We start from the raw sequence: 24,074 nt of genomic DNA, 5'->3' as shown, positions 1-24,074 counted from the left end.
ATGTAGATCAGGCCCAGGACAGGGTGGTTTGGTCGCTTGCCCTGTCTTGTCAGCCTGGATCTGAAATGTCTCAGCTTGTTGAGACTCTGAATTGGATTTGATTTGATTGAATTGGAAAAGTATTAAAAAAAAATATTCTCCTTGCTTTTATAATCAATGCTCCTCACAATAAACACTAACATTCCATTTGCTTTCCTAATTATGTTAAGGAACAGCATGTGGATGAATGAAGAGGACTGCAAACACAAATGGTGTAAATTAAGAAAAAGCCTTGTTAATTTTCAACACGAAACCTCTTATTATTCAATTTTCAAGATTGTTGTTTGCGTATGTCGGGTGGGATTTTTCTCTCCGCGGGGTGTTTCACTGCGGCGGGAGGCAACGCATGCTCGCTGGCGGTGGGACCTTATGGGTCCCACCATTGTCAATGTGGTTCCCCGTTTTACGCACCCCTCGCCACTGGGAAACCCGTGATGGGATTGCGCTGTCGGTGGGACTGTAGGATCCCATTGGCGTGAACAGTAGCAAGATTTCGGTGACTATCATTTCCAGTCCACTCATCTTACCTCCTCAGGTCAGGTAAAGCTTTTTTGTCAATGCTTAGCCCATGCTAGGGGCGACACGGTGGCACAGTGGTTAACACTGCTGCCTCACAGCACCAGGGACCCAGGTTTGATTCCCGGTTTGGGTCATTGTCTGTGTGGAGTTTGCACGTTGTCCCCGTGTCTGCGTGGGTTTCCTCCGCGTGCTCCGGTTTCCTCCCACAGTCTGAAAGATGTGCTGGTTAAGTGCATTGACCCAAACAGACGCCTGACTGTGGCGACTCGGGGATTTTCATGGTAACTTCATTGCAATGTTAATGTAAGCCTTACTTGTGACTAATAAATAAACTTTAACTTTAGTTTTAACTTTTAAGGCATTTTCCCATGTAAACACTTGCCTGTCACGCTTTGATGTTGAACCAATCACTGACGATGTCTTATTGAGGACCACAATGTCAGCCAATAAATTCCCAGAGAATTGATCTCAGAAATCAGGCAACGCAACATACCTTTTCTTAAAAAAATCATTTTGGGCTTCACTGAGGATTTATTTCCCATTCCTAAATACCTTTGCCAGGTGGCGGTGAGCTGCCTTTTTGAATGGCTTTAGTCCATGTGGTGTACATACGCCCACAGTAATGTTAGGTCGGTGTTCCATTATTTAGATCCAGCGACAATGGATGAATGGCTGACACATAGAAAGCAGAAAGGCTTGAATTTATATAGCGCCTTTCACAACCTCAGGATGTCCCAAAGTGCTTTATAGCCAATGACGTGCTCTTGACGCGTAATGCAGGAAATGTGGCAGCCAATTTGTGCACAGCCAGATCCCGCAAACGGCAATGTGCTAATGACCCAGACAATTTGTTTCTTGTGATGTCGATTGAGGGAGAAATATTGGCCAGAACAGGGATAACTAGAATCGGAAGGCAGATTGCTGCAATTACTGGAAATTCTGAATTAAGAACAGGAAATGCTGGGAATACTCGGCAGGTTACAGCAGCATCAATGGAGAGAAACAGAGTTAATGTTTCAGGTTGATGACCCTTCATTAGTGAAAACCCTCCTGCCCTTCTTTAGAATGGTGCCATTAGATCTTTTATGTCCACCTCAGCTTAGTATCTTATCTGGAAGATGGTACCTCTGACAGTGTGGCACTCCAGCAGTACAGCACTTTTGTTTTAGAGTTTATTTATTGGTCACAAGTAAGGCTTACGCTGCAATGTGAAATACCCCTAGTCGCCACACTCCCGCACCCGTTCGGGTCATTGCACCTACCCAGCACGTCTTTCAGACTGTGGGAGGAATCTGCAGCACCCGGAGGAAACCCACGCAGACACGGGGAGAACACAAAGATAAGTGGAAAAGTGAATCGTGTGGAGGACGGAGAAGATCTGCAGAGAGATTTGGACAGGCTGAGTGAGTGGGCGAGGATATGGCAAATGGAGTATAACGTTGAGAAATGCGAGGTTATACACTTTGGAGGAAATAATAACAAATGGGATTACTATCTCAATGGAAACAAATTAAAACATGCTACCGTGCAAAGGGACCTGGGGGTCCTTGTGCATGAGACGCAAAAGCCCAGTCTGCAGGTACAACAGGTGATCAAGAAGGCAAATGGGATGTTGGCCTATATTGCGAGGGGGATAGAATATAAAAGCAGGGATGTCTTGATGCACCTGTACAGGGCATTGGTGAGGCCGCAGCTGGAATACTGTGTGCAGTATTGGTCCCCTTATATGAGGAAGGATATATTGGCATTGGAGGGAGTGCAGAGAAGGTTCACCAGGTTGATACCGGAGATGAGGGGTTTGGATTATGAGGAGAGGCTGAGGAGATTGGGTTTGTACTCGTTGGAGTTTAAAAGGATGAGGGGGGATCTTATGGAGACTTATAAGATAATGCGGGGGCTGGATAGGGTGGAGGCGGAGAGATTCTTTCCACTTAGTAAGGAAGTTAAAACTAGAGGACACAGCCTCAAAATAAAGGGGGGTCGGTTTAAGACAGAGTTGAGGAGGAACTTCTTCTCCCAGAGGGTGGTGAATCTCTGGAATTCTCTGCCCACTGAGGTGGTGGAGGCTACCTCGCTGAATATGTTTAAAGCGCGGATGGATGGATTCCTGAGCGGTAAGGGAATTAAGGGTTATGGGGATCAGGCGGGTAAGTGGTACTGATCCACGTCAGATCAGCCATGATCTTATTGAATGGCGGGGCAGGCTCGAGGGGCTAGATGGCCTACTCCTGCTCCTATTTCTTATGTTCTTATGTTCTTATGTAACAGGCAAACTCCACACAGACAGTGACCCAAGCCAGGAATCGAACCCGGGTCCCTGGCGCTGTGAGGCAGCAGTGCTAACCACAGTGCCACCGTGCCACCCACTGGAATGTTAGCCCAGGTTTTGGGCTCAAGTCCTAGAGTGGGACCTGAACCCACAATCTTCTGACCCTGCGGTGATAATGCCGCCAATTGGGTCATGGCTCACATGCTATTTTTATAGGACATTCTTCCAGTTGAGGCTTGGACAGCCAACCTAGAGGACAACTGAGGGCCAACGATGTGCAGGTTAGGTGGATTGGCCACGATAAATTTCCCCTTAGTGTTTCATGGTGTGTGGGTTGGATGGATTAGCCATGGTAAATGTTTAGGGTGACAGGGATAAGGTAAGGGAGTGAGCCTGGGTAAGATATTCTGTCAGAGGGTCAGTGCAGACTCGATGGGCCAAATGGCCTCTTCTGCCCTGTAGGGATTCTATGATTTGACCGTGGAGGAGTTTACGGCCCTCCTCCAAACATACTCACTCACACTCAGTGCCAACTGAACAGTCAGCACAGGCCGGAACGCTGGTGTGATTTCCCCCACTCTTCGTCTTTGGCCACTGGGCACGAGGGTAACAGCCACCCAAACTGAGATGTGACCTGAGGCCAGCACCAGCTGTGGAGCCGGGAGCTGGTGGCTACGTTACCCGCTGCCATTACCAATTGAACCGTCAGTTTTACTATCTACACCCTCATTACCTCAGGAAGGAGAGTAAAGTCTCTGTCCAGCGACCGGCAGTTTGCGCAACTTTCGGAAGTGGGAAGACACCCAATGACCTTCTCCATGACTTTCAGTCGTCGATTTATCTCCACGTTCGGTAATGGCCCGGAGGCAGCAGCATTCCCACTCTGCCCCAAGGCTAAACCCAGCTCCTCGTAAAGGGACTGAAGTGATGCACAGAACGAATCGCCTTTCTTCATCCCGCTTTCCAAAAGTTGATCGAAACAACACCGAGAGCCGTTTTCCGTCCCCATTATTGCTCCCTGTTAACAGAGAGGCCACCCTCAACCCGTCTGCAATCCGTGTCTCTCTGAAGCTTTGCAATTTGCAACGCACGGTCGTAATACAGTTAAGGTTTTGCCAGTGCTGAGTGCACCTGTCAACATCTGACAAGCCATTGTAAGCCAGCGAGGTATGAAGGGAACAGCTTACACTCAGTCCCTTTTCAATAGCAGTTATGCTCGCTGCAGAACAGATGAAAAATGGGCATTAAACATTCATGACAATCCACAGGGAGTAACTCCACCTTGCCTAACAGGTAAAATATTAATCATTAACCACTGGGCTTCATCTCAGTAGGGCAGAGTTTATACATAGTGTGTTTGCTCATAATCTCTTTGGACAGATTACAGAAAGCTCTGGTAATTTCAATATTAAAAACCCTCACCTTACTGAACTTTCAACAGTTGCCATTAAACATTACTAACGAATGAATAATTAGTATCACTAACTAATGACAGGGGAGGCAATGGCCTAGCGGTATTATCGCTGGACTATTAATCCAGAAACTCAGCTAATGTTCTGGTGACCCGGGTTTCAAATCCCGCCACGGCAGATGGTGGAATTTGAATTCAATTAAAATATCTGGAATTAGGAATCTACTGATGACCATGAAACCATTGTCGATTGTCGGAAAAACCCATCTGGTTCACTGATAATGTTGTTTTGGGATGGAAATCTGCCGTGCTTACCCGGTCTGGCCTACATGTGACTCCAGAGCCACAGCAATGTGGTTGACTCTCAACTGCCGTCCAAGGGCAACTAGGGATGGGCAATAAATGCTGGCCAGCCAGCAACACCCATGTCATAGAATCATAGAAACCCTACAGTGCAGAAAGAGGCCATTCGGCCCATCGAGTCTGCACCGACCACAATCTAACCCAGGCCCTACCCACATATCCCTATATATATACCCACTAATCCCTCTAGCCTACGCATCTCAGGACACGAAGGGGCAATTTAGCACAGCCAATCAACCTAATCCGCACTTCTTTCCCACAAATGAAAAAAAAACTAATGACAGTTACTTCCTGCCTACTAGCTGCGATCCTTCTGTCTTGTTTATTGGTCACCCTTTTGTGTCAATGTTTAACATCGAAAGTGTCCGTGCAAACATTTTATAATGGTATTTACCCATGTCAACACTCGACTGTCACATTCTGGATCAAACACTTTGTGACAAAAAAATTTGCCATATTTTTGTGAATGAAATTTCAAATGTCCCAACATGAGACCTTAAGCAAAATAAACCCTTGAATCATTTCTTGTGTTTCCAAAGTGGAACCACAGCCTCTCTAAATTGAGCGCAGTAAGAAATCTCACACCAGGTTAAAGTCCAGGTTAGTGATGAAGAAGCAGCGCTCCGAAAGCTCGTGATTCCAAATAAACCTGTTGGACTCTAACCTGGTGTTGTGAGACTTCTTACTGTGCCCACCCCAGTCCAACGCCGGCATCTCCACCTCATGGCTATCTCCAAATTGAAGCCTGGACCTGGATTTGATATCGTTGCCCAGAGAGCCATAGCTCTGTTGGTGAGGGCTGTGTCTTGGTCTCTGAGGGTCAGTTAGGCCTGTGGTTTCCACACAAGAGGTAACGTTGGTTCAATTTGTTCTCCTTGCCAGAGCAGGTCGCTGCATCTGATTGGCCTTCTGTTTTCAGGCATCCTCAGTGTTTAGCTTCTGTATCATGAGGTGGTTTCATTGCATTGCTGACTCTTCAGGACCTGCAGCCCATCACCGCACACGGCAAAGAGATGAGTCTCAGGGCTGCCCCCCTCCCAGCTCTCGAGCTCGGAGATATCCGCCACCTGGCAAAACGTACTGTGCAGGAAACGCAGACCCTGGTCGCTCAGCTGCCAGTGCGTCAGTCTCTGGTCAATGGAGACCGACACCAGCAGCCTGGAGCTCAGGATCCTCACTCCAGTCACGTGCGCGGCGTGCGCGCTGTCGATGCCAGGCCCCTCCACCACCTGCAGGGAAACCCCAGCAGAGTCCTCTGCGCCCTGCAGGTCGGTGCATTGTCCGCCCGAGCTCCACACTCTCCTCGCACCATCTTCGCCTCCTGCTGTCCCGATGGAAACCACCCAGACACGGATGGCATTGTCGTCCCCACCGCTGGCTAACAGGTAGTGCCCCTCCTCCAGGGCTCTGAGGTGAAGGCCGCTCACTCCACACTGATGGCCCTTTAATACCAGGCAGGGAGATTCCAGCCCTGCGAGAAACACAGAGAAGGCTTGGCATCAACTCACTGATCCAACCAGAACCTGCCTGGATTTGCAGACTTGGACATTTACCTATGACATCACCCCCCGCCCCGCAACCAATCATATAGAAACATAGAACCCTGACAATGCAGAAGGAGGCCATTCTGACCATTGGGTCTGCACCGACTCTCTGACAGAGCATCCCACAGTAGTGGTTAGCACTGCTGCCTCACAATGTCAGGGACCCGGGTTCAATTCCAGCCTTGGGTGTCTGTGTGGAGTTTGCACGTTCTCCCCGTGTCTGCGTGGGTTTCCTCCGGGTGCTCCGGTTCCTTCCCATAGTCCAAAGATGTGCGGCTTAGGTGGATTGGCCATGCTAAGTTGCCCCTTAGTGTCAGGGGGACTAGCAGAGTGAATAGGTGGGGTTAAGTGGATTGGCCGTGCTAAATTGCTCCTCAGTGTCCCAAGATGCGTAGGTTAGAAGGATTAGCGGGGTAAATACTTAGGGTTACGGGGATAGGGCCTGGGTGGGATTGTGGTCGGTGCAGGCTCGATGGGCCGAATGGCCTCCTTCTGCACTGTAGGGCTTCTATGATAAAATAATTGGTTTTTGTCACCCTGAAGGGTGATGTTTCAGTGATGTTGAGGGTGAGAAATTTCAACTCTACCGTCTGCCCACGCCACTTCCCACCCCCACACCCACCCCCCACCTCCTGCCCCCACACCCACCCCCACCCCCCACCCCCCTTCCTCAGCACAATTTGTCTGTAAATTTGTACTGAAATTGAAAAAAGTGGAACAACATTTTGGGTAGCAGCAAGCAATAGCAAATATCTTCCCCCACTCCCCACCTCCTGTCCTTTCTCCCCGATCGCATCCCCCAAAAGCAGCCCTATGGGGACGGGACAGGGTTACGAAGAGACGGGTGGAGGGGACGGGGGTGCTGTGGATGTGCTTGTGCCATGCTAAATTGCCCCTCAGTGTCCAAACATGTGCAGGTTAGGTGGATTGGCCATGGTAAATTGCCCAAGTGTCCAAAGATGTGTGGTTAGGTGGATTAGCCATGGTAAATGCGAGGGGTTATGGGAATAGGGCAGGTGTGTGGGCCTGGGTAAGATGCTCTTTCGGAAAGTCAGTGCAGACTCAGTGGGCCGAATGGTCTCCCCCTGCACTGCGGGGATTCTATGGATCCCTTGAATGAATGAATAAAGTGGGGGGGGGGGGGGGGGGGGGGGGGAACACTGCAAAGTTGAGGTTTCCTGAGCCAATGGGGTGTGGTTTTACTCGGTTGCATGGTACGCATTCCAGGATTCGGGTAGAACTGGAGGGATAACGTGACTCAACAGCCAATGAGGCGTGCTGTTACTCAGCTATGTGATAACCTCCCTGGCTTTGTTGTGTCACTGAGCCAATTGATTGCGTTTGCACTGAGCTTGAATTACATACCCCAGGGTTGATGGACTCCCTCCTGGAGAACATTTGTCAGCTTCACTTTCTCGATGGTCTGTGAGATATCCCAAAATGCTATCCTTCCATCTGTGGCTGCACTGCATAGAAACACTCTGCTGCAGGGAGCAAGAGACAATTTATTAGTTATGAGTTTATAAACTGAAGCTACCAGGACTTGATGGTTTGAGTTATAAGGAGAGGCTGGATAGACTGGGACTTTTTCCCCTGGAGCGTAGGAGGCTTAGGGGTGATCTTATAGAGGTCTATAAAATAATGAGGGGCACAGATCAGCTCGATAGTCAATATCCTTTCCCAAAGGTAAGGGAGTCTAAAACCAGAGGGCATAGGTTTAAGGTGAGAGGGGGAGAGATACAAAAGGGTCCAGAGGGGCAATTTTTTCACACAGAGGGTGGTGAGTGTCTGGAACAAGCTGCCAGAGGTAGTAGTAGAGGCGGGTACAATATTGTCTTTTAAAAAGCATTCAGACAGTTACATGGGTAAGATGGGTATAGAAGGATATGGGCCAAACGCGGGCAATTGGGACTAGCTTAGTGGTTAAAAAAAGGGACAGCATGGACAAGTTGGGCCGAAGGGCCTGTTTCCATGCTGTAAACCTCTGACTCTATGAAACTGCAACATTCCTATCTTTTGAATTTCTTTTGTTGTTCATCGAATGATTGCTTTAATTTGCTTAAATAAAACCTCCCATTTGTGTCAGTATAATCAGGCTCTGGGTCTCCATTAGGGTATAACAGATAGAATCCCTACAGTGCAGGAGGAAGCCATTTGGCCCATTGAGCCTGCAACAATCCAATCCAGGCCCTATCCCCGTAACCCCAAGTATTTTGCCCAATTACCTCAAGGAGCAATTTAGCGTGGCCAATGCTACCAGGATTTGATGGTTTGAATTATAAGGAGAGGCTGGATAGACTGGGACTTTTTCACCTGGAGCGTAGGAGGCTTAGGGGTGATCTTATAGAGGTCTATAAAATAATGAGGGGCACAGATCAGCTCGATAGTCAATATCCTTTCCCAAAGGTAGGGGAGTCTAAAGCTAGAGGGCATAGGTTTAAGGTGAGAGGGGAGAGATACAAAAGGGTCCAGAGGGGCAATTTTTTCACACAGAGGATGGTGAGTGTCTGGTACAAGCAGCCAGAGGTAGTAGTAGAGGCGGGTACAATTTTGTCTTTTAAAAAGCATTTAGACAGTTACATGAGTAAGATGAGTACAGAGGGATATGGGCCAAACGCGGGCAATTGGGTGTCCAAAGATGTGCGGGTTAGGTTGATTGGCCATGCTAAAATTGCTCGTTAGTGTCCTGAGATGTGTAGGTTAGAGGGATTAGCAGATAAATATGTAGGGATATGGGGGTAGGGCCTGGGTGGGATTGTAGTCGGTGCAGACTCGATGGGCCAAATGGCCTCTTTCTGCACTGTAGGGTTTCTTTGATTCTATGAATGCACCTAACCCAGACATCTTTGGAGTGTGGGAGGAAACCGGAGCACCCGGAGGAAACCCACGCAGACATGGGGAGAACGTGCAGCCTCCACACAGACAGTGACCCAAGCTGGGAATCGCACCTGAGTCCCTGGCACTGTGAGGCAGCAGCGTTAACCACTGTGCCACCATGCCGCCCACCGCAAGGGGGACTGAGAACAAGGACAGAGATTGCTATAGCACTTTTCACAATCATCCTCAAAATGCCTTCCAGCCAATGAGCCAGTTCTGCTGAAAGGTCATCAACCTGAAACATTAACTCTTTCTCTCCACAGCTGCTGCCACTGAGTTCCCGGCACTTCTATTGGTTTTTATTCCAGATTTCCAGCATCTGCAGTATTTTGCTTTTGTGTTACAGCCAATGAAGCGCTTTTAAAATGGAGTCATAGAATCATAGAAAGTTTACTGCACAGGAAGAGGCCACTTGGCCCATCATGTCTGTGCTGGTCCGAAAATGAGCCACTTGGCCTCATCCCACATCCCAGGGCTCGGCCTGTGGCCCTGCAGGTTACAACACTCGAGGTGCGAATCCAAACACCTTTTCAATGAGTTGAGGGTTGCTGCCTCTGCTACCCTTTCAGGCAGTGAGTTCCAGACACCCACAACCCTCTGGGTGAAAAGGAAATCCACATCTCCCCTCTAATCTTTCTACTAATCACTTCAAATTGATATCCCCTAGTCACTGACCTCTCTGCTAAAGTAAATAGACCATTCCCATCCACTCTATCCAGGCCCCTCACAATGTTGCACATCTCCATAAACCTCCCCTTGGCCTCCTCTGTTCCACAGAGCACAACCCCAGCCTATCCGATCTTTTCTCAGTGTTAGGGACCAGATCAGAAACTCCAAGGTATGAAGATAGCCTCATCTCTAAGTTTTACATCTAAGTTTTTGACTTTGGCCTTAGGGTGAGCACAAGATGTTTCACTCCAGCTATGATTCAAGTGACCCACTAGGAAGCTTTTATCAAACAAAGTTTATTTAAGAACACAGTTAGAATAGAACAAAAAAAATTAGCATAACTTTTACCACTTAAAATACTTAAACATGACAAAGTATAATTCTTAACAGCTAGCTATCTATTGCACAGCTAGTGCCAGCTGAAATAGCTCAGTTGGGAGAGCGTTAGACTGAAGATCTAAAGGTCCCTGGTTCAATGGGCGACACGGTAGCACAGTGGTTAGCACTGCTGCTTCACAGCTCCAGCGACCTGGGTTCAATTCCCAGCTTAGGTCACTGTCTGTGCGGAGTTTGCACATTCTCCTCGTGTCTGCGTGGGTTTCCTTCAGGTGCTCCGGTTTCCTCCCACATTCCAAAGATATGCGGGTTAGGTTGATTGGCCATGATTAAAATTGCCCCTTAGTCTCCTGAGATGTGTAGGTTAGAGGGATTAGTGGGTAAAATATGTAGGGATATGGGGGTGGGGCCTGGGTGGGATTGTGGTCGGTGCAGACTCGATGGGCCGAATGGCCTCTTTCTGTACTGTAGGGTTTCTATGATTTCTATCTCTGTTGTTCCAATTTAGCATTATTCCCCACAGAGATAAATCCCTTCTGTCGAACCAGTTAGTAAGGAGTCTAACAACACCAGGTTAAAGTCCAACAGGTTTATTTGGTAGCAAACGTCACTAGCTTTCGGAGCGCTGCTCCTTCGTTAGGTGGAGTGGGAGATCTGCTCACAAACAGGGAATACAGAGACACAAACTCAATTTACAGAATAATGATTGGAATGCGAGTTTTTACAGCTAATCAAGTCTTAAAGATACAGACAATGTGAGTGGAGAGAGCATTAAGCACAGGTTAAAGAGATGTGTATGGTCTCCAGACAGGACAGCTAGTGAGATTTTGCAAGTCCAGGCAAGTTGTGGAGGGTTACAGATAGTGTGACATGAACCCAAGATCCTGGTTGAGGCCGTCCTCATGTGTGCGGAACCTGGCTATCAGTTTCTGCTCAGCGACTCTGCGCTGTCGTGTGTCGTGAAGGCCGTCTTGGAGAACGCTTACCCAAAGATCAGAGGCCAACTGCCCTGACTGCTGAAGTGCTCCCTAACAGGAAACGAACAGTCTTGCCTGGTGATTGTCGAGCGGTGTTCATTCATCCATTGTCGTAGCGTCTGCATGGTTTCCCCAATGTACCATGCCTCGGGACATCCTTTCCTGCAGCGTATCAGGTAGACAACGTTGGCCTAGTTACAAGAGTATGTACCGTGTACCTGGTGGATGGTGTTCTCACGTGAGATGATGGCATCCGTGTCGATGATCCGGCACGTCTTGCAGAGGTTGCTGTGGCAGGGTTGTGTGGTGTCGTGGTCACTGTTCTCCTGAAGGCTGGGTAGTTTGCTGCGGACAATGGTCTGTTTGAGGTTGTGCGGTTGTTTGAAGGCAAGAAGTGGGGGTGTGGGGATGGCCTTGGCGAGATGTTCGTCTTCATCAATGACATGTTGAAGGCTCCGGAGGAGATGTCGTAGCTTCTCCGCTCGGGGAAGTTCTGGACGACGAAGGGTACTCTGTCCACCGTGTCCCGTGTTTGTCTTCTGAGGAGGTCGGTGCGGTAGAACCAGTTAGCACAAGATAGAACCAGTTAGCACAGAGACCAAAGATGCTTACGTAGGTACCAGATTTTCAGCTTTTTAACACTTCTGGACAGAGATCCCGACAGCAGTTTTCAGAGAAGGATATATCCTCAATACAGCAAAACCTCAGAGAAGGAAATTTAGTCTCTGGCAGCTCCCAGTCTCCGACTTCAGAGAGTAGGGAAGAGAGACACTGCTGTCTCTCAACTCAGAAGCAGCTTTTAAGCTGGAATATTCTGTGTGAGCTTAGCTTCCCTGTCACATGACCATACCTGTCAATCATCTGTGTAATCCCTTCCCTGTTTGAACTCCCCAAATGCATCACCTCACACTTCTCCAGGTCACTGGTGTAATGTAGGAAACATAGCAGCCAATTTGTGCACAGCAAGCTCCCACAAACAGCAATGTGATAATGACCAGCAAAAGGGTGGCACGGTGGCACAGTGGTTAGCACTGCTGCCTCACAGCGCCAGGGACCCGGGTTCAATTCCGGCCTTGGATCACTGTCTGTGTGGAGTTTGCACATTCTCCCCGTGTCTGTGTGGGTTTCCTCCGGGTGCTCCAGTTTCCTCCCACAGTCCAACGATGTGCGGGTTAGGTGGATTGGCCATGCTAAATTGACCCTAGTGTCAGGGGGATCAGCAGGGTAAATATGTGGGATTGTGGAGATAGGGCCTGGGTGGGATTGTGGTCGGTGCAGACTTGATGGGCCGAATGGCCTCCTTCTACACTGTCGGGATTTTACAACTCAATGATCTGCTTTTGCGATGTTAATTGAGAAATGAATATTGGACAGGACACCGGGATCGCTGCTCTTCCTCAAAATAGTGCCATGGGATCATTTAATCCCAGTTAGAGCATAGACATGGCCTCGGTTTAAAGTCTCATCGGAACAGTGGCACCTCCAACAGACTGGCACTCCAGCTTTGAGCTGGAGAGCAAGGGGGCAGATCATAAACTACAGATAGAGCACAAGAGGCTGAGAAGAGGGAAGGGAGAGGAATGGAGGGAGAGCAAGAGAGAATGCAAGAAAGTTATCGGAGTTAGCTAACTCGGCGGTTATATTACTGGACTAGCAATCCAGAGACTTGGTATCGTGATCCGTAGACATGGAATCAAATCCCACCACGGCAACTGAGAGTAAATAAATCTGAAATAAAAATTAACATTGCAAATGGTGTGAATGGATTGTTGTAAAAATCAATCCAGTTCGCTGAGGGAAGGAAATTTGGTGTACTTACCTAGTCTGGCCTCTACACGACTCCACACCACCCAGCAATGTGGTTGACTCTGAAACGGTCCAGCAAGCTGTAGGAATGCAGGAGTAGGCCATTCAGCCCCTTGAGCCTGCTCCGCCATTCAGCTGGATCATGGTTAATCGTGTACCTCCACTATGCTATTCCCATATCTCTTGATATAAGAAATCTATCCATTTCTGTCTCGAACAGACTCAGTGACTGAGCTTCCACCGCCCTCTGGGGTAGAGAACTCCAAAGGTTCATCGCTCACTGAATGAAGACAGTCCTCCTCATTACAGTCCTAAACAGCCAGCCCCTTTGTCCTGCGACTGTGTCCCCTGGTTATAGACTCTCCCTTAAATACAGATGGACTTCTTGCGAGCTGTCCCCCGCATACCGTTTAATCCCAACTTTTACTCTCGTTCTGTGCTCTTTAAAAATGGTACTCTACCTCTTTTAAACTTTCTAATAATGCTCTTTTTAAATTTCTTTATCATAAATCAAGCTGATCTTTCTCTACACTCTATCTGTAACTGTAACACTATATTCTGCACCCTCTCTTTTCCTTCTCCCCTATGTACTCTACGTACGGTATGCTTTGACTGTATAGCGCACAAGAACCAATACTTTTCACTGTAACCCAATACATGTGACAATAGTAAATCAAATCAAATCACTCCACAAGAAAATGCTTGGAATTTTACAGGTAATAACTGACACAGCAACCTCCTCGTTAGTGTAGTGGTTAGTATCCCCGCCTGTCACGCATGAGATCGGGGTTCAATTCTCTGACATGGAGCTACTAAGTCCCATGACAGCGCGGGGGCAGTGTCTGTTTAGGGGTGGTATGATGGCACAGTGTTTAGCACTGCTGCCTCACAGCACCAGGGACCCGGGTTCAATTCTCAGCTTGGGTCACTGTCGGTGTGGAGTTTGCACGTTCTCCCCGTGTCTGCGTGGGTTTCCTCCTGGTGCTCCGGTTTCCTCCCACAATCCAAAAGATATACAGGTTAGGTGGATTAGCCATGTTAAATTGCCCCTTGGTGTCAGGGGGACTATCTAGGGTGAATGGGGATCAGGCCTGGGTGGGATCGCGGTCGGTGCAGACTCGATGGGCCAAATGGCCTCCTTCTGCACTGTAGGGTTCTATGATTCTAGATTGCAAGAATGTGTATTTATATAGCGCCTTTCAAAGCACTTCACAGGAGAGCAATCGGACTAAATCTTACATTGAGCCACATGAGAAATTAGGATGATGACCCAAGCTTGGTCAAAGAAATAGATTTTAAGGAACGTCCGATTCCAAGATGGCGCAGAAGCGTGGCAACTTCTTGTAAGGTGTGCCCAGCATACCTTCTAATTCTATTTTCTACTCTCTATGAATAGTATGCTTTGTCTGTATGGCATGCAGGAAACAATACTTTTCACTGTATATTAATACATATGACAATAATAAATCAAATCAAATCAACTTTAAAGGAAGAAGGGGAGAGTTGGAGAGGTTTAGACATGGATTTCCAGAACTTAGGGCCTGGACAGCTGAAGGCACAGCCACCAATGGAAGGGTGTAGGAAACTAAAGCCAAGGTTTGAATGAGTGCAGATATCTCAGAGGGTTGTAGGGCTGGAGGAGGATACAGAGATAGGGAGGGGCAAGGCCATGGAGAGAATTGAAAACAAGGATCAAGATGCAGGATCATTGTTCGAAACGCAGCAACAATCAGAGCCTCCAGTGGCTCCATGTCAGTCCCACTCATCACCAAGTCACAGGTTCATTAATACCGTACCACTCTGCTAATGTACTCACCGCCCTCTGGTGGCCGGCTGATATGTGAAGGTCTGCAGCTTCAGCACACACCTCTGATGGTAGAAAGATTCAGCAAGGAGCACAATGTTCCTCTGACACTCGTCAATTAGAAAGAGTCTGTACAGCAAAGACAATCCCATAAGTGAATGACTGCAACAGGTCAGCAATATATCATGGCATTGTGACTGTAATCAGGCACGCATCTTCAGTAGAGACATGTTAATAAGCTATGAGGGCGTCAGGCAGCAAGTGCGATTAGACCTTGGAAGGGACCATTATCCACTCACCTTTCAGCTGGATAATAATATGGACAGTGAATAATTTTCTCCTGTCTGCCCCAGGAATGAACCAGAAAGTGAGATGAGGAGAAATGGTTTAGTTTATTTATTAGTCACAAGTAGACTTACATAAACACTGCAATGAAGTTACTGTGAAAATCCCCTGGTCTCCACACTCCGGTGCCTGTTCGGGTACACGGGGGGAGAATTTAGCATGGCCAATGCACCTAACCAGCACATCTTTCTGACTGTGGGAGGAAACAGGAACAGCACAGTTGGGAGACCATTAGACTGAAGATCTAAAGGTCCCTGGTTCAATCCCGGGTTTTGGCAATGAGCCCACCTGCTGGGCGGCACGGTGGCCCAGTGGTTAGCACTGGTGCCTCACAGCTCCAGAGACCTGGGTTCGATTCCCGGCTTGGGTCACTGTCTGTGTTGAGTTTGCACGTTCTCCCCGTGTCTGCGTGGGTTTCCTCCGGGTGCTCCGGTTTCCTCCCACAGTCCAAAGATGTGCGGGTTAGGTGCATTGGCCGTGCTAAATTGACCTTTAGTGTCCCGGGATGCGTAGATTAGAGGGATTAGCAGGGAAAATATGTGGGGTTATGGGAATAGGGCCTGGGTGGGATTATGGTCGGTGCAGATGGGCCGAATGGCCTCCTTCTGCACTGTGGGGATTCTATGATTTCTATGAAACCGGAGGAAACCCATGCAGACATGGGGAGAACATGCAGACTGGGCACAGACAGCGACCTAAGCCGGGAATCGAACCTGGATCCCTGGTGCTGACCAGTGCTAATCACTGTGCCACCGTCCTACTAATGACATCAACGGTGTTTCTTTACATGGCGAGTTATCTTGATCGGGAATGTGCTGCCTGAAAGGGCGGTGGGAACAGATTCAGAACTGAATTAAATAAATACTTGAAAAGGAAAAAACTTGCAACGTTATGGGGGAAGGACGAGGTGAGGGGTGTGGGGGCTAATTAGATAGCTCTTTTGAAAGAGCTATCACAAGCACAACGGGCTGAATGCCCTCCCCCATTGTGCAGCATGATCCTATAATCCAGCTTGCAAAATCCTCATCTGGCAAAGGACGAACGTGAGCTTATTTTCTCTCCCGACAGGTGCTGACTCGTGTTTCCAGCATTTTCCCTTTTCTTTTCTGCTAAATCCCAGATCTGGCTGACTCACGGCCAAGTGGAATTGTGGTGGGGACGGGGCGGGGGGGGGGGGGGCGGGGGGGGGGCACGGGTGGCGTGATGGCGCTGGAGCGAGGTGACTTCTTGCAAGCTGTGCCCAGCATACCTTGTAATTCTATCTTTTACTCTCGTTCTGTGCTTCTCAAACTTCATTCCAATTCTTTTAAACTTTCTATCAATGCTCTAATTTAATCTCTTCATTAAACTGATCTTTCTCTCCACCCTAGCTATGACTGTAACACCACATTCTGCACTCTCTTCTTTCCTTCTCTATGAACGGTATGCTTTGTCTGTATCGCGCGCAAGAAACAATACTTTTCGCTGTATGTTAATACAGGTGACAATAATAAATCAAATCAAAGCAAATCAAAGTAATTGCAGGATGTGTGAGATTAACTCACCTGACTGATCCGTCACTGCAGGCTGCAGCCAGGAAGTGTGAGGGGGGCCTGCAGACCTCCCCGAAACTCATCCCAGCATCCACCACAACAACGGACATGTACCTTCATGAGAGACAAGAGGGAGAGAGCAAAGGGGGACACAAGAATGGTCAAACAGCTGGTATACAAATAGTCACTTGTTAATTCAGAACTTGAGAACTGCTAAAAAAAAAGACATATTGTTGAAGCTTTGTGACTTGCACGCATCAGGAAGTGATGAGAATACCAAACTTCACAAGAATAAACAAGAATACCAAATTTCAAATGGAGCAACAATTTATACTATACGGGAAAAGATTGGTTGCCAAGTCGACTCTGATTGGTCGAGGCGTTGTCATAGAGAATGCAAACCTGGTCTTTTTTGGAATGGCTGTGTAAGATTTTTTACATTCACCTGACTGGGTCTCGGTTTAACGACAGCACAGCCTCCCTCAGCACTGCTGCCAATCTGGATTTGAACCCACAACCTTCTGACTCAGAGATCAGACTGTTAGCCACTGAGCCACAGCTGACATCAGAAAATTCCCTCTCTTTCCCCATTCATGGGGCGGCACGGTGGTTAGCACTGCTGCCTCACAGCGCCAGGGATCTGGGTTCGATTCCCGGCTTGGGTCACTGTCTGTGCGGAGTTTGCACGTTCTCCCCGTGTCTGCGTGGATTTCCTCCGGGTGCTCCGGTTTCCTCCCACAGTCCGAAAGACGTGCTGGTTAGATGCATTGGCCATGCTAAATTCTCCCTCAGTGTATCCGAACAGGCACCGGAGTGTGGCGACTGGGGGATTTTCACAGTAATCTTCATTTCAGTGTCAATGTAAGCCTTACTTGAGACACTAATAAATAAACTTTAAACAGTTAACTTGCTGTCTGTCGTGGGGAAGGTGTTCGAATCAATCAATAAGGAGCTCGTAGCTGGACACTTAGAAAAACTCAAGCAAATTGGGAAGCTTACTTGTGACACTAATAATATATAAACTTCAGAAAACATTATTCACAAAGTGGTGGCACTTCTAGGAGGAGTAGTGGGCGGTGCGGTGGCACAGTGGTTAGTATTGCTGCCTCACTGCATCAGAGACCCGGGTTTGATTCCCGGCTTGGGTCACTTTCTGTGTGGAGTTTGCACGTTCTCCCCGTGTCTGCGTGGGTTTCCTCCGGGTGCTCTGGTTTCCTCCCACAGTTCAAAGACGTGCAGGTTAGGTTGATTGGACATGCTAAATTGCCCCTTAGTGTCAGGGGGACTAGCTAGGGTAAATGTATGAGGTTATGGGGATAGGGCCTAGGTGGGATTGTGGTCGGTGCAGACTTGATGGGTCGAATGGCCTCCTTCTGCACTGTAAGGATTCTATGATTCTAAGTTGGGGGGGGCTTTGATCGAGCGATACCTCAGCAATCTCCCAACAAGAATCAATGCCTCAAAATAAAGTAGACACAATGAGAATGATACCTGGTCTCTGGGTCCATCTTTAGCATTCGGTGCCTGTTCTTCTTATGCTCCCAGTCTTCAGCTAACCTGTGAGAGGCCAGGTGCTCCACCTGACAGCTGACACGAGCAGGGATGTCGCCGTGTTGAATAAGGAGGCGGTAACATTGGAGCTCTGCCCTCCCTCCAGCAGAGAATAACAGGGCTGAGGAGCTGCAGCGACTCTCGGCACTGACTGCTTGACCGCTCTTGGTGATGGCCATTGTCCTTACGCTGGAGATATGGTCACCGATTGTTGTCAGCTTGGACACCCGTCCCAAGCTTTCGTAAATGGCTAAGAGGTTCACCGTCGTGTCCTCGCTGCTTGTAGCCACAATACTAATGGGCCCATCAGTTGACGCTTCAAGCCTGTCAATAAATCTCACACAGGTAAGCTCGCGCCCATGCATGCTCTCCTTGATGACCGTCTGACAGCTGTCCTGTGAATGCCTCTGGCAGACCAAGATGTTGCCCGACTTGATGTAGGCAAAGGTCTCACTGGCTGGGCAGCTGCTGTAGCTCCACGACCTATGACCTCCGCCACAGGGGATGCACAGCAACTTCTCGCTGGTCTTGGTGTCCCACAGGATAAGGTTGGTGGAGTGGAAGCCCAGCACGCGGAGGTTGCCTTCGGGCATGAAGAGAAGTCGCTCGATCCAGTCCATCCCTTTGCAGGCTCGCTGATTCCTCAGCAACTTCAGTCCCCCATCCACCACCTTCAGCTGACGGTAGCAGCCGTCCCGTCCAGTGCTGTACACAAAGCCCTCGTGGAACAGAACCGAGGTCACCCCCAGTTTCCCATGCAGCCCCGACAAAGCAGACATTGGCTCTCGGCATTCAACCTGGGCGGCAGTTCTGATTGAACTGCCTGGCAGTCTCCCGTCGAGCAAGTTGTCCGTTGTGTTTTCCACCCTTCCCTTGCTGGGCCTTTCCCACTCATCCTGGACCCTCCCCGCACACGAGTAGAGTAAGAGAGAGCCACGGCGGTCTCCGCAGACCAATAGGTGATGCTCGGACAGGAACGCGACACTCGTGTGCCACCGGTGCTTGCACAGCGGGAGGAGGAAGCGGCACTTCTCTGCCACCGAGGTTACGCGGTGGCCCTCGCAAGAAACCTCCTGCCAAATCATGATGCCATCGGCACCCGAGGAGAAAAGGTGGCACTTGCCTGGACTCTGCCCTTTGCGGGAGGCCCAGCTTAGGCTGTGGACCTTCCCTTGGTGCAGCTGATTCTCCGCTGAACCCTCAGGATTAGAAAGCGGAAATATTTTAACCTGGCCGTTAATGTTTCCAATTGCGCAGACCACACAGCCGCTAACCAGCTTTGTGACTACTAACAGGCTGTACGACTGGTAGCGTGGGTCTTCTAGAATGTGTTCCCATTTACCAGAGAGCAGGCAATGGCTGTAGATGCTCCCAGCATCAGTCATGACCAGTAGAAGAGTTGGGTCAACCAATGTCAAAGCTTTTGGTGTCTCCATTTTGCCAGTCTCACCGAATTTGAGTTGAGTAATGGCCACGTCTTTAGATTTCCCCTTCTGAATCTTCCATAACCTGATGCCCGAATCTGCTCCTCCAGTGACCAGGAACCCCTTGTCCTCATTGGCTGCCAATGCTCTCACGCTCCTCCCTTTGTGTCCTCTGAAACAGTTGACGATCTCTCCGTCATAGCTCCACACGATACACGCCGAATCTTCTCCCACGCTGACAATGCAGTCCTCCAGGAGCCGTACTGCCCAAACCCGGGACTGATGCCCGTACAGCTGCAGGAGGCATTGCGCAGTATCTGCCCCGCCGTCGCCTCCCTTCAGATCTTGGCACAAGTTCCCAACCTTCCAGAGCCTTACGCTGCGATCGTCTGAGGCCGAGGCCAGAATGCCTTTCTCCTGCCTATAATGAAGGCTAAAGATGACCCCACTGTGCCCGCTGATGCGCCTTTGCGTTCGCACCCTGCCGTCCTCATTGGTTGGACCCTCCATCCGCCAGAGGACAAGTTGGTTAAAGACAGTGCCGGAAACCAACACGAGTTCATCCCAACTGTGCCCAACAAAGCAGGCAGAATATAGGATGCATTTCACCTCACAGTGAACCTCACGCAAGGTCCTCCCCGCCTTGTAGTCACATAGGACGACAGAATTGTGGCCGAGAGCCAGGCCAACGTGCATCGATTCACCGTCATTCTTCAGCCACTGAAGATCCCAAATCCAGTCATGCAATTCTAGGAGCTGGCCCACTTTCTGCAGCTTTGCCTCTTTGGCAGCCGTGCTTAGCTCCAGCACAATGAGGCCTTTCGCACCAAACACGGCCAACTGGGGGCTGCTGGTCGGCGCGTGCGTGGGCCAACAAGGTTTGAGACCATGGACGCAGTAATTTCGAAGCACATGACAGGAAAGCTTCCTCTCATAGGCGTTTGCAGAATTCAGGGCGTAAAGGTTTACAAGGGCTCCTTCACCTGCCAAAGGGAAATGAAAAAGCGATTAAAAGATCCCTTTTTACTTCATAGAAGCATAGAACCCTACAATGCAGAAGGAGGCCATTTGGCCCATTGAGTCTGAACCAACCACAATCCCATCCTTTAACCCCACGTATTTACCTTGCTAATCCCTTGACACTAAGGGCAATTTAGCATGGCCATTCAACCTAAACCGCATATTTTTGGACTATGGGAGGAAACTGGAGCACCCGGAGGAAACCCACGCAGACACGGGGAGAATGTGCAAACTCCACACAGACAGTGACCCAAGCCGGGAATCGAACCTGGGTCCCTGGCGCTGTGAGGCAGCAGTGCTAACCACTGGGCCACCGTACCACCGTACTTGTTCTCAGGATGTGGGAAAACTGCAAGGCCCAGGCAAATGCACGGGTTCAAATCCCACATTGACAGCTGGTGGAATTTAAATTCAATTAATAGATCTGGAATTGACAGCTAGTCTCAGTAAAAGAGTTATCTGGTTTGCTGAAATCCTTTTGGGAAGGAAGTCTGCCATCCTTACTCGGTTTGGCCTACGCGAGTCCAGACCCACAATTGGCCTTCTGGTTCGATTCCCGGATTGGGTCACTGTCTGTGTGGAGTTTGCACATTCTCCATGTGTCTGCATGGGTTTCCTCCCATAGTCCAAAAATATGCGGTTTAGGTTGGAGGTGCCATTTTTCAGATGGAGGCATTGAACTAAGCCTGTTTCTTTGGATATTGGTAGGAAGGACATGGAGAGACAATATGAAATAAGGGGTAAAATTCTAAAGGGGGTGCAGGAGCAGAGGGACCTGGGTGTGTACGTGCATAGATCATTAAAAGTGGCAGGATAGGTGGAGAGGGTAGTTAATAAAGTGTATAGTATTCTGGGCTTTATTAATCGGGGCACAGAGTACAAGAGCAAGGAGATTATGCTGAACTTATGCACCATACTAGGTAGACCTCAGCTGGAATATTGTGGACAGTTCTGGGCACCACACTATAGGAAGGATGTGAACACATTACAGAGAGCGCAAGAAGAGGTTTACAAGAATGGTTCCAGGGATGAGAAACTTCAGTTATGAGGATGGATTGGAGAGGTTGGGACTGTTCTCCTTGGAGAGGAGAAGGCTAAGAGGAGATTTGATAGACTTATTCAAAATCACGAGGTGTCTGGACAGAGTAGACCGGGAGAAACTGTTCCCACTCGTAAAAGGATCGGGAACGAGAGGGCACAGATTCAAAGCTGATTTGCAAAAGAAGCAATAAAAAACTTTTCACGCACCAAGTGGTTGGGGTCTGGAATGCTCTGCCTGGAAGTGTGATGGTGGCAGCTACAATTGAGGCATTCAAGAGGGCATTAGATGATTATTTGAATAAAAATAAAGTGCAGGGATATGGGGAAATGGCACTAAGTCATGATGCTCGTTTGGGGAGCCGTGCAGCCAAATGGCCTCCTTCTGTGTTGTAACAATTCCGTGATATTTGTACTGGACTTTGGAATCCCAATAAAAAAAGTTTGTTTATTTATTAGTGTCACAAGTCGGCTTATATTATCACTGCAATGTGAAAATTCCCTAGCCGCCACACTCTGGCGCCTGTTCGGGTACACTGAGGGAGAGCATTTAGCATGGCCAATGCACCGAACCAGCACGTCTTTCAGACTGTGGGAGGAAACCCATGCAGACACGGGGAGAATGTGCAAACTCCACACAGGCAGTGACCCAATCCGGGACTGAACCCAGGTCCCTGGCACTGTGAGGTAGCAGTGCTGACCACTATACCACCGCGCCGTGTTCCAAAAGACACCATTTCGAAGAACAGCCATTCGGCCCATCGAGCATGCACTGACAACAATCCCACCCTGACCCTATATCCGTAACCGCACGTATTTACCCTGCTAATCCTTCTGACACTAAAGATCGATTTAGCACAGCCAATCCACCTAACCCACACATCTTTGGAGCGTGGGAGAAAACCAGAGCACCCAGAGGAAACCCAGTGACCCGAGGCCGGAATTGAAGGTGGGTCCCTGGCGCTGTGAGGCAGCAGTGGCGCCATCAACCAACATCACTGGAACAAATTATCTGGTCTTTATCTCATTGCTGTTTATGGATCACTGTGCAAAAACTTCCAAAGTGCTTCAGTTAAAGGACTTTGGGACATTATCAGTGAGATTGGCTAAGTTGCGTTCACATGGACACAGTGGCCTCCCTAGCTGTGCTGTAACCATTATACAATTTGACAAAAGCAAGGGATAAGTATATAGCAGCACTTTTAATGAAAGCGGTGTTCTCTTAAAGCCTTTATAGATTTTATTCAACTGACGAGATTAGCGAGGCTAGTTCATTAATCCGATTCAAATAGCATTGAAATAAATAACTGATGGTACCTGAAAGGAGATAGTCTCCCACAAAGCGCAAGGCTGTGATGGGGGAGAGCAGTGACACAGACTGGCATTGCATCTTGCTGCTTATTGTGTCCTGCCTGGTGCAGTGATCAGTCTGGACATTCCTGTCTGATGTTCTGGGGCTGCTGCTCTCTCTCTCTCTGCCCCCAGCTTGTTCACCACGAGCCTCCCCGTGTGTGAATTTCTCACCAGTCACACAGCTCGATACTGAAATCGCAACCGGAAGAGATTTGTTACCAAGTAAAGCCAAAGACCATTGGTTGCTTAGTTGCTACAACGTTGCTGTGGTTGTAACAAGCCAAAAAGTTGCAACTCCACCAGAGGAAATCGACCAGAAACTCCCCCGAGAGCGGACAGAGAACAAGCGTACAATGAATTCGGGCTAACACCTCCTTCCCACTCTTTCCCAAGCTTCTGAATCCAGATTTTAAAAGAGAAATGCAGATTTTAGAAGAGAATATTTTTGAAGTTTATTTAGTGTCACAAGTAGACTTACATTCACACTGCAATGAAGCGGGTTAGGTTGATTGGCCATGCTAAAAAAAATTGCCCTTCGTGTCCTGGGATGCGTAGGTTAGAGGGATTAGTGGGTAAATATCTAGGGATATGGGAGTAGGGCCTGGGTGGGATTGTGGTCGGTGCAGACTCGATGGGCCGAATGGCCTCTATCTGTGCTGTAGGATTTCTAAGATTCTAAGTTACTGTGAAAATCCCCCAGTCGCCACACTCCGGTGCCTGTTCGGGTACACTGAGGGTGAATTTAGCACGGCCAATGCACCTAACCAGCACGTCTTTCAGAATGTTGGTGGAAACCCGAGCACCTGGAGGAAGCCCACGCAGACACGGGGAGAATGTGCAGACTCTGCACAGACAGCGACCCAAGCTGGGAATCAAACCCGGGTCCCTGGCACTATGAGGCAGCAGTGCTAACCACTGTGCCACTGCGCCGCAGAGTTTAGAAGAGAAATCCAAAGTTTAGAAGAGTGAGAGGGGAATCTCATGGAAACTTATGACAGGATTAGATTCAGAAAGAATGTTCCTGATGGTGTGGGAGTCCAGAACTAGGGGGTCATAGATTGAGGATAAGGGTTGAACCTTTTAGGACTGAGGTGAGGAGAAATTTCTTCTCCCAGAGGGTGGTGAATGTGTGGAATTCACGACCACAGAAAGTATTTGAGATCAAAACGTTGGGGGGAATTTTACCATTTTGAGTCT

General features: G+C 48.8%; 1 protein-coding gene across 2 annotated transcripts; it reads right to left on the bottom strand.

Moving 5' to 3' along the window:
* Positions 1–4,151: 4,151 nt before the first annotated feature.
* On the bottom strand, positions 4,152–23,031 carry wdr6 (WD repeat domain 6). Of its 2 annotated transcripts, XM_078209934.1 has the most exons (6): positions 22,842–23,031; positions 17,983–20,449; positions 16,504–16,605; positions 14,627–14,743; positions 7,511–7,629; positions 4,152–6,072 (listed from the first exon to the last, which is right to left on the bottom strand). In XM_078209934.1, the coding sequence occupies exons 1-6, from the start codon at positions 22,912–22,914 to the stop codon at positions 5,546–5,548; spliced, it is 3,405 nt and encodes a 1,134-aa protein (XP_078066060.1). In that variant the 5' UTR covers positions 22,915–23,031; the 3' UTR covers positions 4,152–5,545. The 2 variants fall into 2 exon arrangements, with proteins under 2 accessions (XP_078066060.1, XP_078066061.1); XM_078209935.1 differs by lacking the exon at positions 7,511–7,629 and having other exon boundaries at positions 4,159–6,072; positions 22,842–22,960.
* Between the last annotated feature and the right edge of the window lie 1,043 nt (positions 23,032–24,074).

The sequence above is a fragment of the Mustelus asterias genome, chromosome 3 (assembly GCF_964213995.1).
Source record: "Mustelus asterias chromosome 3, sMusAst1.hap1.1, whole genome shotgun sequence".
Taxonomy (NCBI): domain Eukaryota; kingdom Metazoa; phylum Chordata; class Chondrichthyes; order Carcharhiniformes; family Triakidae; genus Mustelus; species Mustelus asterias.
The sequence above is the reverse complement of the archived record's forward strand: the minus strand, read 5'-3'. Positions and strand labels throughout refer to the sequence as shown.

Excerpts from the sequence above, each read along its gene's own strand:
- wdr6 (XM_078209934.1), bottom strand. The coding sequence starts at position 22,914 with ATGCAATGCCAGTCTGTGTCACTGCTCTCCCCCATCACAGCCTTGCGC. Across the intron at positions 7,630-14,626 it reads CAGCCGGCCACCAGAGGGCG|CAGAGTGTTTCTATGCAGTG; the intron begins GTGAGTACATTA and ends TGCTCCCTGCAG. Across the intron at positions 6,073-7,510 it reads GGGAGTCCATCAACCCTGGG|GGCTGGAATCTCCCTGCCTG; the intron begins GTATGTAATTCA and ends TGTTTCTCGCAG.